At 37.8% G+C, this 12776-nt stretch overlaps 2 protein-coding genes across 22 annotated transcripts in view; one reads left to right on the forward strand and one right to left on the reverse strand.

Moving 5' to 3' along the window:
• Positions 1 to 12776, reverse strand: part of LOC105466141 (catenin alpha 3) — a 1883635-nt gene that overhangs the window by 1000096 nt on the left and 870763 nt on the right. The gene's annotated exons all lie outside the window — the stretch shown is intronic.
• The window catches only part of LOC105466138 (leucine rich repeat transmembrane neuronal 3), a 184204-nt gene continuing 181781 nt past the window's right edge, over positions 10354 to 12776 (forward strand). For both annotated transcript variants that reach the window (XR_011607356.1, XM_011715119.3), the window contains exons 1-2: positions 10354 to 10905; positions 11239 to 12770. Coding sequence is in view for 1 of the 2 variants with exons in the window: in XM_011715119.3 (XP_011713421.1) it covers positions 10902 to 10905; positions 11239 to 12770 (1536 nt within the window). In the remaining variant the exon portion in view is untranslated. The remainder of the gene's footprint in view (positions 10906 to 11238; positions 12771 to 12776) is intronic.

Here is a 12776-nt window from a genome sequence, read left to right on the forward strand (position 1 = left end):
GGAAAGCTTAGGTATTTGACATATATATATATAATATATATATATATATTTTCTTTTTTTTTTGAGACGGAGTCTTGCTCTATTGCAGGCTTGAGTGCCGTGGTGCAATCTTAGCTCACTGCAACCACCACCTCCTGAGTTCAAGCGATTCTCCTGCCTCAGTCTCCTGAGTAGCTGGGACTACAGGTGCCCATCACCACATCTGGCTAATTTTTGTATTTTTAGTGGAGATGAGATTTCACCATGTTGGCCAGGATGGTCTTGATCTCCTGACCTGGTGATCCGCCCACGTTGGCCTCCCAAGGTGGGCTGGGATTACCGGTGTAAGCTACTGTGCCCAGCCCTTGATATGTATTTTTAAATGTTGGGACAAAAAACAAGCCCTAGATACAGACAAAACAGCAAATGTAAAAGAGGTAAAGAGAGAAAGAAAATAGGAACAATCCTTAAACTGTAAGAAAAGTAAAACGTTGAATGAGAATGGCAACATAGTCCAGTACACCACTTAATTCATGAGTGTCTTCATTTACACAGTGATCATGAATCATCTCACCTAGTTATTTAACATTGTATTCATAACATATTAATATGGGAAGCAGGGAGAGTAAATGATTCTGAATCCTCAGTTAAAATAGCAAGAAATTAAAATATCAACAAAATTCAAAAATATTATAAGAATTAAACAGTAGTCAAAATGATTGCATCTAAAAAGAGTAATTGGTAAGAAGTTGAGAGGGAAGAGCAAGTATGAATGTTTTTAATACAGGGCTTTTCTCCTATTTGCTTCTTAAGCTACAGTATATGCATAAAATACAGTTATCCGTGCTTCCTTAATACTTTCCATTTCTAAGACTTACCTATTAAATTTCAAGTACCCCGAGAAAGCTAATACTATAAGATATTATCAGCTAATACTATAGGATTCATTTGTTGATAAGTGGGAAAATGTCCAAAAAGAACTGGGTCACCATAGGCACCTGGAGACAAAGTAGAAATGAAAGAAAATCAGTAAGGGAGAGGTAAGGAGGTGCTGGGGGAAAACTGAATTGTAAGACATTCAGTTGATGTCCAGAGAGTTGGAGAATTGGTTGGTATGGAAAAACTCCACACTCTGGTATAAGAAGTGTGGAGTATATAGAAAAACAATTTTCTTTTCCTTCTTAATGGTGGCCAATGAAAACCCAAAGGGAGATTACATCTAAGGTTATGTGAGTTGCTCCCTACTTGCTCTCCACTGTCAACAACGCAGAAAGGGATTTTTCTGGCCACAGTATCAAATGGTCATTGCCCTTATCCTTGTTATTCTTCTTTACAGCACTTATTACTAGTTGACATTGTAGTGTGTAGCTATTTTTATTTTTTACCATCTCATCAACAAGAATGCAAGAAGTCCTCTGGTAGTAGGCACTTTGTCTTATTCACTACTGTATCCCCAACACAAAGAACAATGTGAGAGTTTAATAAATACTCATCGAATAGACAAATGAATTCTCCACTTATTTTTCTATCAGAAAAACTCAGTTTTATTTTTATTAAAGATCGGCGGCAAATGCTACCAGGGACGAAGTCAATTTTTGCTTGAGTCACAATTTTGCCACATGGGGGCGCTGCTGTTACTCACAAGGGTATCCTAAGCATTCCCCAACATTCTTAAGGGAACTCTTCAACTGGGAATGGCCACAACTACCAAGTACTAACAGTACGAGGAAGGATCCTCCAGTTTGACATATAGACTGATATATTTTAGAGTAATATAAGGACCCACAGACTCCTGTTCTCTGCTACTTCATTGCAAACTATGCAGGGATTCTCATTTGTCAGAAGTTTAATATCATTCAGATCTGGGGCCTAAAATAATTTTTTTTAGAAATCAGACATTGTTTCAGAAACAAAAATAAAACCAACCTATGGCATAGCTGCTTCTTTATCAAAATCAGGATTGTCTATGATCTTTCTCCTCCTGGTGACTGGGGAATTTAATTCCTAATGCTGACATAATTGTCAGGAGGTCAAACTTTAAAATACACCAGTGAATCCACTTGAAACTATTATATACAATGCTTTAAAAATACAGTAAGAAATTTTCTTCAAAAATTCTTGTTATATCAGAATATATGTGAAGTGGATATAGCAAAATGTTATGATACCATTTAAACAACACTGACTGACTTTACATTCAAAGCACAGTCAAAGATGCAAAGTAAAACATCAAATATTAAGGTATAAATTTGGTCAAGAGGTTTTTATAGTCCCTCTAAAAGTCTTTTTTTCCACTGTGAGAAATTACAGGAATTTTAGGAATATATATAAAACTAGACATTTTACAATGTCACTCTGGTGCCACATGTTTCTTGATGGAATTTGTTCTGAAAGGAAAGCCAGAAAACTGATTTCTCCCAGCTTAAGTGACTACGAATGAATTTTGATTGCTATCCTCTTGATAAAAATCTTTTGTGCCTCAGTTAGATGAACACTTAAATGGCAATACAAAAATTAGCAGATTTGTTTAGTAAGTATCAACAACAAATAATTGCTGTTGCTGACTAAGGGCAGAAAGGCAATTGTGATGGGATGTGAAGAACAGAAATCCTGGTGATATGAATGTTAACCAACAAAGTTCTCAAACTTGTCATTTAACACATTACTGAATTCTCTGATGGCAAAGTAGAAGTACAACTTTGCTCTAAGCTCCAAGTCCTGTATTACTCCAAAGTTCTTCAAATCTTAAATTGTTTCCAAGAATGAATAGATGCCCCAAATATCCACTTTGGGGCTGGATATTCTGCTCAAATTAACGAATAGACTGTTGTTAAACATATGCGCCATGAAAGCTGACTCTGTGCAAGTTAAAGTCTACAATGAGAAAACAACCAAATGCAGAACATGGAGCAAGCTACAGTCCAAATGACCTGGCAACCAACAAATCCATGGCATTACAAAATGAAAGAGACTTCAACTACATCAAAAACAAATGCCATCTGTGGACTTTTTCTAGGATCTTGATACAAACAAACCTACTTGAAGAACTTATTAATTTTGTTAGGTATAATAATGCTAGATGGTTAAATAAAAGTCTATTAGTTAGAAATGCATACTGAAATGTGTGTGTGTAGATAGATAAATAGAGAGAGAGACTGAGAGAGAGAGAGAGAGAGATTATAAAGACATATGTTGTCTGGGTATGGTGGCTAAAGCCTCTAATCCCAGCACTTTGGGAGGCCAAGGTAGGTAGATCACAAGGTCAGGAGATTGAGGCCATCCTGGCTAACACAGTGAAACCCGGTCTCTACTAAAAATACAAAAAATTAGCCAGGCGTGGTGGTGGGTGCCTGTAGTCCCAGCTACCCGGGAGGCTGAGGCCCGAGAATCGCTTCAACTCGGGAGGCGGAGGTTGCAATGAGCCAGGATAGCGCCACTGCACTCCAGTCTGGGTGACAGAGCGAGACTCCGTCTCAAAAAAAAAAAAAAAAAAAAAAAAAGACATATGTGGATGATCTCCTTTTAAAATACTCCAGAAAGAAAAAAATTATTACACATATGTGGGAAGAGGTGTGAGGATAGACTAAAATTAGCAAAATAGTAATAATTATTGGAGTTGATATTTATCATACTAGCTTCTCTACTTTTGTGTATGCTTTACCTTTCCTACTGAAAGGAAGAAAAACGAGTATTTCCTTGAAGTCGTATAGTCATTTCAGCCTTCAGAAGTCTGCCACTGAAGGTTACAGTGTTGGCTAGATTTCCATATTCCCATATTTACCTTAGGACGACCTTTGCAGGAGGTGACAGTGAGGAATACAATAAAACCTGAGAATATGGATTGATGCTGCTGCATAAATGTGTCTTCAGGTGAATGGGAGGGAGAAATATTGGATAACCTTGCAATGTCTCATTCATTAAATTTGCCTTTTTCCAGAAAGACACTGAGAGACCATTTTAATGGTCAGACCTGGAATATTCTTTATTTATTTATCTAAGTTAGAGATATTCACTCATAACCATATGTGACCAGACAGGGTTCTTACTGGAGCCCTTAAAGCAAGCAGATGGAAATCAAGGATATTTCAGAGAAGTGTTAATGCTCTGATGAAGATCTGGATATAATTACAAATGTAGACATGCATATGAGTATTCTAACTAGAAATGAAGAAAATTATTTTCACAGCTGTAGGAATCTCTATATTGGCATTCTGACAACCCTGTAATATTATTGGGTCACAAACATTAAACTCTTTACAAAAGCTAAATCAAATGCATCTATTGGTGAAAGCACTTTATAAGCGAATATACAGAATATCAATGGTGTATTCTTTATAATAAATGGCTGTGGTATTAAAATTAGTAGAAAAGAAATACTGAGGAATGTTTCCTATAATATTAGTAAATTCTGGTATGCCCTTTGTCATGCTGATGACCCTTGATAACCCTTAATATATGCTCATGGCCACAAAACCTATACGGAATCAAGGGAAAATTAATTTTCTCATAGATATTCTGATTCCAGAAATATCTCTAACACTTTATAAATATTGTACATTGTACTTACACGTAAATCATGAAAATGTTTCCTAAGTAAAAACCCTTAAAAGTTTGTAAGTCAGGTTTTATGAGTTCCATTTTGCAGATGAGCAAACTGAGACCCTAAGAAGTTTGCCAGAATCAGTTCCAAATTTCAAATGTCAACTGACATATGCAATAAAGAGTACCTGTGTTGAGTCCAAATGTTTTCTTACCTAGTCTTCATGTAATCTTCCATTTCCATTTTCATCTAATCTGTTGGTTCTGTTGCCCTATTGCCCTATTGCCCTCCAAGGTCATATGCAAAGATGTTGCCTCTGTCTAGGTCATTTGAATGGAAACCCATTTGCTATTGGTTGAGGGCTAACATTGCAAGTCATTTCATAACTTTCTGTCCAAAAAATACCTTTAAAATATTTTAAAATACATCATGGTGCTTTGAGGCTTAATATTAAGAAATATTTTCAAGAATTAAAGTCTCATAAAAGTGAAGAAAAGTGAGAGCCAAATCCAGATTTAATTCAAATGTGTTAAACTCTTGGTCTTGCTCACAAAATTTGACCCACAAAAACAGTTATGGCTTCACCATCCCTAGGGTTGCTTAGCCAATAAAAATGAACCATCTTTAGTTTCCCTCTTTATTTCATACCTCCACTTCTATTTCCTTAGAAAAGTTCTGTTGATTTTATTTTAAATATATCCAGAATCTAACCAATGCTCACCACTTCCACTGTTACCACCCTGGTCCAAGCACTGTCATCTATCTCCTGGATTGATATGGTAGCCTCATTACTGTGTCCCCTGCTAAGAGTGATCATCTCAGTCAGTCTGTGCTTCTGTAACAAAAATACTATTTCCTGGGTGGTTTAAAGAGTAAGCATTTATTTCTCACGGTTCTAATGGCTGGAAAGCCCAAAATGAAGGTACCAGAAGACCTGACATCAAAGAAAGCCTGATTTGTGGCTTCTTAATAGCTGCCTTCTCTTATAGCAGAGAGAGAGAAGAAGCAAGCTCTCTCACATCTGTCTCTTCTCATCCTTATAATCCCACTGATCTGTCATGAGGGCTCCAATACCGTGACCTAATACCTCACAAAGGCTCTATCTCCAAATACCATCACATTGGGAATTGGGATTTCAATATGTGGATTTTGGGGAGGGTAAATGAAAACATTTGATCCACAGCAGTGACCCTTTTAATAGGTAATTTGATCACATATTGACTCTGCACAAAAATCTCCAGTTAGCTCCCCATTTCTCCATAATAAAGCCAGTATTCTTACAATGTCATCCAAAGCCCTCCATGACGTCCATCTCCAATTATTCTATCACTTGCTCTCTTCATTCTAGGCTCACTGGCCTCCTTGTTGTTCATGGAACACATGATCTGCTTCCACATTAGGCCTTTGTACTGGCCACTCCCCATATATATATTTAAGTCTCACAAGCTCATCTCCTTCATGGTTTGCTCAGGCCAGTTTCTTAATGGCTCTAACCATCCTATTTAAAACTGCAACCCACCTCATACCTTGCCCTCCCAATCTTCCTTATATTTTTTTCTTTTTTTCATAGTACATATGACCTACTAATACACTATATATGTTTATTTTTAATTGTCTGTCTTATCCCTTTAGAATGTAATCTTCACAAGGGCATAGGCCTTTATTTTGCACACAGATGTATTCCCAGTGTCTGGAACAGTGTCTAGCACATAATGGTTATTCAAATTATATATTTTTAAAATAAATAAAATATCTGAAGTCAACAACTGTTAAGATATCAGTACATCCTTTTTCAGTTATGAATTTCTAAGTTTATGTCTGGCAACTCAGTTTCATATTGGACTGAAATTTGGCAGTATTGCCAAACTGAGATTTGATTTATTTACCCAATTTAAACAAAATATGTTTAGCTATTTGAAGTCCTATAAGGATAATAAAATAGAAAGTCTTTAGATACATGACACTATTTTATAACTGTATAAATCATTAAGGCCCTAGATGTATTGGGGATATTTAACTTGTCAGGTAGTTTATGGTTATGTGATATTAAGTGCAAAAGAAGTTACTAGTTGCTAAATACATAATGCAGTATAATTTTGCTTCTGTTGAAAGGCAAATCAGAAATAATCAGCTCACTATAGTCGACAAGTAAAAGGAGAAAAAAACTTATGAAAAGTATACAGGCAATTTACTAAAATCATTCAGAACACAATCTTTTCTTTTTCTCTTGAGGGACTACTCTATGTCTTTGCAGTAATTTCTGCAGCCTCAAGTATTCAGTGTGGCTTAGAATTACGTATTTTGTTTTGGATTTCTCAAGTAGCCTCATGGATAATCTTCCCTCTTCAAACAACTTATTATCCTGAACCAGATCAGACCTGGTTGTGATGCTGTCTTAAGGGGTCGTGCCAAGGTAGGGACCATACACAGTTCCTGGAGGCTGACTCAGTCAGAGTGGCTACTGATTACTGTTGAGAAAGAGATTGATGGTCAGTATTTCTTTCCTTAATATTATTTTATTATGAACATTTTTCCTTGTCAATCAATATATTGCTACCAAAACAATTTTTATTGTAGCACATCATTCCTATCATATGGTTTTGTTTTATTTTTATTTTATTTTTTATTTTTGTGGGTACATAGTAAGTGTGTATATTTCTGGGGTACATGAGATGTTTTGATAGAGGCATGCGATGTGTAATAATCACATAAGGGTAAATGTGGTTTCCATACCCTTAAGCATTTACCCTTTGTATAAAAAACAATCCAATTACACTTTTATTTTTAAATGTATAATTCATTAATTATTGACTATAGTCACCCCATAGTGCTAGCCAATACTAGGTCTTACTTATTCATTCTAATATTTTGTACCCTCAGTTGTTAGTATTAAGACTAAATATCAATTATAAGATCCAAAGGGTAGGTGTAAAGTCAGAACTATGCAGTGAGATAAGATCAGGAACAGAGATAACAGAAAAATGTCTGAGAACTAACAACAATGTGTGTAACACAGGGGAGAATAATACTCACCATAAATAATTCAAGAAGATTTATCCTAGGAGAAGCAAAGTGAGAGCCCACATTCTCGGTGGGTTCCTCTGCTCTTCTGTCACTGGGAAGTAAAGCTGATGAGCAAGAAGCACAAAGTTGATGGGGTCCTTCAGCCTCCTGGAGTGACTCTCTGCAGCTCTTGGGCAAAACAGATGTTTCAATGACTACCTGGGAGAGTGAGGGGAAAACTCAGAGCCTTTCAAGCAACAGAGGTGTGAGAGAGAAGTTATCCACGCAATTCCCATTAGTCTGTTTTTCAGAGATACAAGTTGTCACGCCCATTTGGGATATTAAATGATAAGGGTTCAGTATTAACCTTCTGTACCGTGCAAAAGGGAATAGTCAAAAGCATATTTACTGTTCTCATGAAATTTGTAGTTTAACTATGAAGACAAGAGATATCTCTGTGAAAAGTAAAGATCACTTGCTGATCAACTAAGTTTTCTCACTTTCTAGTTTTTGTCTTTGTATACACCTCCTTTAAGAACACTTTCTCCGAAATTGTTTCCAGTCTGACTGACTGAGGAAATATTCAGGACTCAATCGCATGTACAGATGTCGAACATTACATAATCAGTTATACTATATCCATTGTACTTGTGACTCTCATAAAAATATATTTTTTCAATAAGTATTTATTGCATATCTGCAATGTGCCAAGTTGTGTTGTAGATATTAGGAAAAATGAAGTAGACAAAACATTGTCTTTGTCCTCATGGAACTTACATCTCAGTATTATAAGTGTGCATACCCTCTCTTCCTACTAGGAGAAAACACTATTTTTAATCATTCTTTCACAGAGAGTTTCTTAAACTTATTTCATCAGAGACTATTGAAAAGCACACACTCTTCCATCCCCCCAGAATGAGAATCCTGGGGGAGGGATTGGGAAGTCTATTTTTTTTAAGAAACTCACTGGGTGTTTCATGTGCATTCACAGCTTTAGGTAACTCTGGGGGAAAGCACTACCTTATTAAGAGCATACTGCTGAAGAAATTGGTAATATCCATTGTACTATATCTGTAGGATCCCTTTTGATTGTCATTACCAAACATCTCATCCTTGGAGAATATGAAAGCTCTCCAAGGCTTTCCACAGCCAATTCACCTAACAAAAAATAAGGGAAACTTTTTCAAGAATACCATTATTTTTAAATAAAATGCCTCTACACGGCAGATGTTACTATGTTCTACTTTGGGGATGAAAAGAATCAAACATTATTAGTTATGGTCCACAGAATCACAAGATTTATTTTAAAGATAAAGTTCAGATGATGAACATAAAGGAAGTTATCTCATCAAAGAAGGCAAGACAGAGTAGATCTCAGAAGTCCACCATGTACAATATTTTAAAAGGCTCCCTAAAGTTGTTCTTTGTGAGTTAATGAAGGTCAGTGTAGTCAATATTCAGTACGTAATCCTAGCAAGTACACATAAAGTTAATATTATTCAAATATCTTACACAGGCTTATTGCATGCAACACACTGTTCTAAGTAACATACAGATATTAAGATGACTTAATTCTCAAAACATGTCTCAAAACATGAAGTGAGTTTTTGTTTTTATGCCCATTTTGCAGATGAGAAAACTGAGGCATAGGGAAGGTAAGTAACCTGCTTAAGGTTACATAGATGGTAAATTGTAGCCAGGAGTTGGAATCTAGGTGACAAAATCTATGCTCTTAATCACTAAACTGCCCTGCCTTAGTTTTTATACTTCTTTAGAAGCCTCACACCAAAAGAAGTTTAGACAATTCTAATAGAACAAGCAAGAATTTGCTGATCACAGCTTCCTTGCCCCAATCCTTTAATCGGCTTCATTTTCATTGACTTCTTTTTTAAATGAAGATAACAGTGTTGTTGAACAGGATCATCTAGTGGTTAGAGGTTCAGCATAAGAATGACTTGCTTCTGAAGCTCAGCTCTACCACTTGCTTGCTGTGTGACCTTGAGAAAGTTACCTCTCCAAGTCTGTTTCCTCATCTTTAAAAGAGAGGTTATATAATAGGACCCACATCATCCTATTGTTTAAAGAGAAAACAACATAGCCCACTTAAAGCACTTAGAAAGTGCTCCATAAATATTATTAGTGTAATAAATAGCAGCAACATCAATAAAGTATGAACCAAATGATCTCTTGATTCGTATACTAACACTAAAAATGGTTTATTTCCCTTCTAATTAAAAGAAAATTACAACAACCAAGCAACAAACCAAACCATAGTCATAAAATCAATTATATCTTTTGTGAGAAAACTGGAAAGGCTATTGGACACATTAATTCATTTGTCATCAGTCATCCCCTCTATTCCAAGATGTTTGTGTTCTAGCATCCTGAGACACCTTCCATAATATAATCTGTGACTCCAAGAGGTCAAATGGGCAGGCAGTTAATGCTTCTCTGTGAAAAGCTCAATAATTCATTTTATAAATTTCAGTTTAAAGCCTGCGTTGAGGTTAAGAAAAATTGACGTTCAGTCTGTGAACTTAATGTCAAGCTCCAGAAAAACTCTGGGCAGCACATGGTTAGCAATTAAGTGGACACAGACAATAAAGACGTTGCCAAATTGTAAAACAAGACTTGGAAATCACAGAAAATGTTGCTAGTTATTGATTACGGTGACCATTCAGTTCCTACTGAGCCACCCAAAAGAATCATTCATTTTCCAGCAGAGAGCCTGCTCATTTGCAAGATAAAAGAGAGACATTTCTGCACATGCCCATAATGTTCTTCACCACTGGGGGCAGCTTTACATAAGACTGCATTCAGTGAAACCAAAGCAACAGTCCGAGCAGCTTTCAGAATGACAGTCTGCAGAAGTGAGCTGAGCGTGTGCGCGGTACGGGGCTCTCCTGCCTTCTGGGCTCCAACGCAGCTCTGTGGCTGAACTGGGTGCTCACCACGGGAACTGCTGGGCTATGGAATACAGATGTGGCAGCTCAGGTAGCCCCACATTGCCTGGAGGAATACATCATGTTTTCCGATAAGAAGAAATTGTAGGAGCTAGTTTTTTTTTTTTAACCGTCCCCCCACCCCCCAAAAAACTGTAAAGATGCAAAAACGTAATATCCATGAAGATCCTATTACCTAGGAAGATTTTGATGTTTTGCTGCGAATGCGGTGTTGGGATTTATTTGTTCTTGGAGTGTTCTGCGTGGCTGGCAAAGAATAATGTTCCAAAATCGGTCCATCTCCCAAGGGGTCCAATTTTTCTTCCTGGGTGTCAGCGAGCCCTGACTCACTACAGTGCAGCTGACAGGGGCTGTCATGCAACTGGCCCCTAAGCCAAAGCAAAAGACCTAAGGACGACCTTTGAACAATACAAAGGATGGGTATGTTTTGTCATTTTTTCTTCTTTCCTTCTTAAAAACAAAAAGCAAAAAACCTCTAGTCTGTGTAATAATTCTGCCTTAATTATTTTAGAGATTACCTTGCTCTGCTCTAAGACTGAATTTATTTGCTTAGTGGACACGTTTCCTTGTTTAACTGTTTTAAAAAACAAAACACTAAAGACAATTCTCTTTAATTACAAAGAGATAATATGAGATGTTAAATGTTATCTAGATTTAAATTTTAAAAAATGAAAAATACATGCCTATTTTTGCTTGATTAAAGATTAATTCTTTTTTGGGGGGATAACTTTTCTAAGTTGTTTTTATTTCCAGGTTTCAATGTAATTAGGCTACTGAGCGGATCAGCTGTAGCACTGGTTATAGCCCCCACTGTCTTACTGACAATGCTTTCTTCTGCCGAACGAGGATGCCCTAAGGGCTGTAGGTGTGAAGGCAAAATGGTATATTGTGAATCTCAGAAATTACAGGAGATACCCTCAAGTATATCTGCTGGTTGCTTAGGTTTGTCCCTTCGCTATAACAGCCTTCAAAAACTTAAGTATAATCAATTCAAAGGGCTCAACCAGCTCACCTGGCTATACCTTGACCATAACCATATCAGCAATATTGACGAAAATGCTTTTAATGGAATACGCAGACTCAAAGAGCTGATTCTTAGTTCCAATAGAATCTCCTATTTTCTTAACAATACCTTCAGACCTGTGACAAATTTACGGAACTTGGATCTGTCCTATAATCAGCTGCATTCTCTGGGATCTGAACAGTTTCGGGGCTTGCGGAAGCTGCTGAGTTTACATTTACGGTCTAACTCCCTGAGAACCATCCCTGTGCGAATATTCCAAGACTGCCGCAACCTGGAACTTTTGGACCTGGGATATAACCGGATCCGAAGTTTAGCCAGGAATGTCTTTGCTGGCATGATCAGACTCAAAGAACTTCACCTGGAGCACAATCAGTTTTCCAAGCTCAACCTGGCCCTTTTTCCAAGGTTGGTCAGCCTTCAGAACCTTTACTTGCAGTGGAATAAAATCAGTGTCATAGGACAGACCATGTCCTGGACTTGGAGCTCCTTACAAAGGCTTGATTTATCAGGCAATGAGATCGAAGCTTTCAGTGGACCCAGTGTTTTCCAGTGCGTCCCAAATCTGCAGCGCCTCAACCTGGATTCCAACAAGCTCACATTTATTGGTCAAGAGATTTTGGATTCTTGGATATCCCTCAATGACATCAGTCTTGCTGGGAATATATGGGAATGCAGCAGAAATATTTGCTCCCTTGTAAACTGGCTGAAAAGTTTTAAAGGTCTAAGAGAGAATACAATTATCTGTGCCAGTCCCAAAGAGCTGCAAGGAGTAAACGTGATCGATGCAGTGAAGAACTACAGCATCTGTGGCAAAAGTACTACAGAGAGGTTTGATCTGGCCAGGGCTCTCCCAAAGCCGACGTTTAAGCCCAAGCTCCCCAGGCCGAAGCATGAGAGCAAACCCCCTTTGCCCCCGACGGTGGGAGCCACAGAGCCCGGCCCAGAGACGGATGCTGACGCCGAGCACATCTCTTTCCATAAAATCATCGCGGGGAGCGTAGCGCTTTTCCTGTCCGTGCTCGTCATCCTGCTGGTTATCTACGTGTCATGGAAGCGGTACCCTGCGAGCATGAAGCAGCTGCAGCAGCGCTCCCTCATGCGAAGGCACAGGAAAAAGAAAAGACAGTCCCTAAAGCAAATGACTCCCAGCACCCAGGAATTTTATGTAGATTATAAACCCACCAACACGGAGACCAGCGAGATGCTGCTGAATGGGACGGGACCCTGCACCTATAACAAATCGGGCTCCAGGGAGTGTGAGGTATGA

The sequence above is a fragment of the Macaca nemestrina genome, chromosome 9 (assembly GCF_043159975.1).
Source record: "Macaca nemestrina isolate mMacNem1 chromosome 9, mMacNem.hap1, whole genome shotgun sequence".
In the NCBI taxonomy this organism is placed as follows: domain Eukaryota; kingdom Metazoa; phylum Chordata; class Mammalia; order Primates; family Cercopithecidae; genus Macaca; species Macaca nemestrina.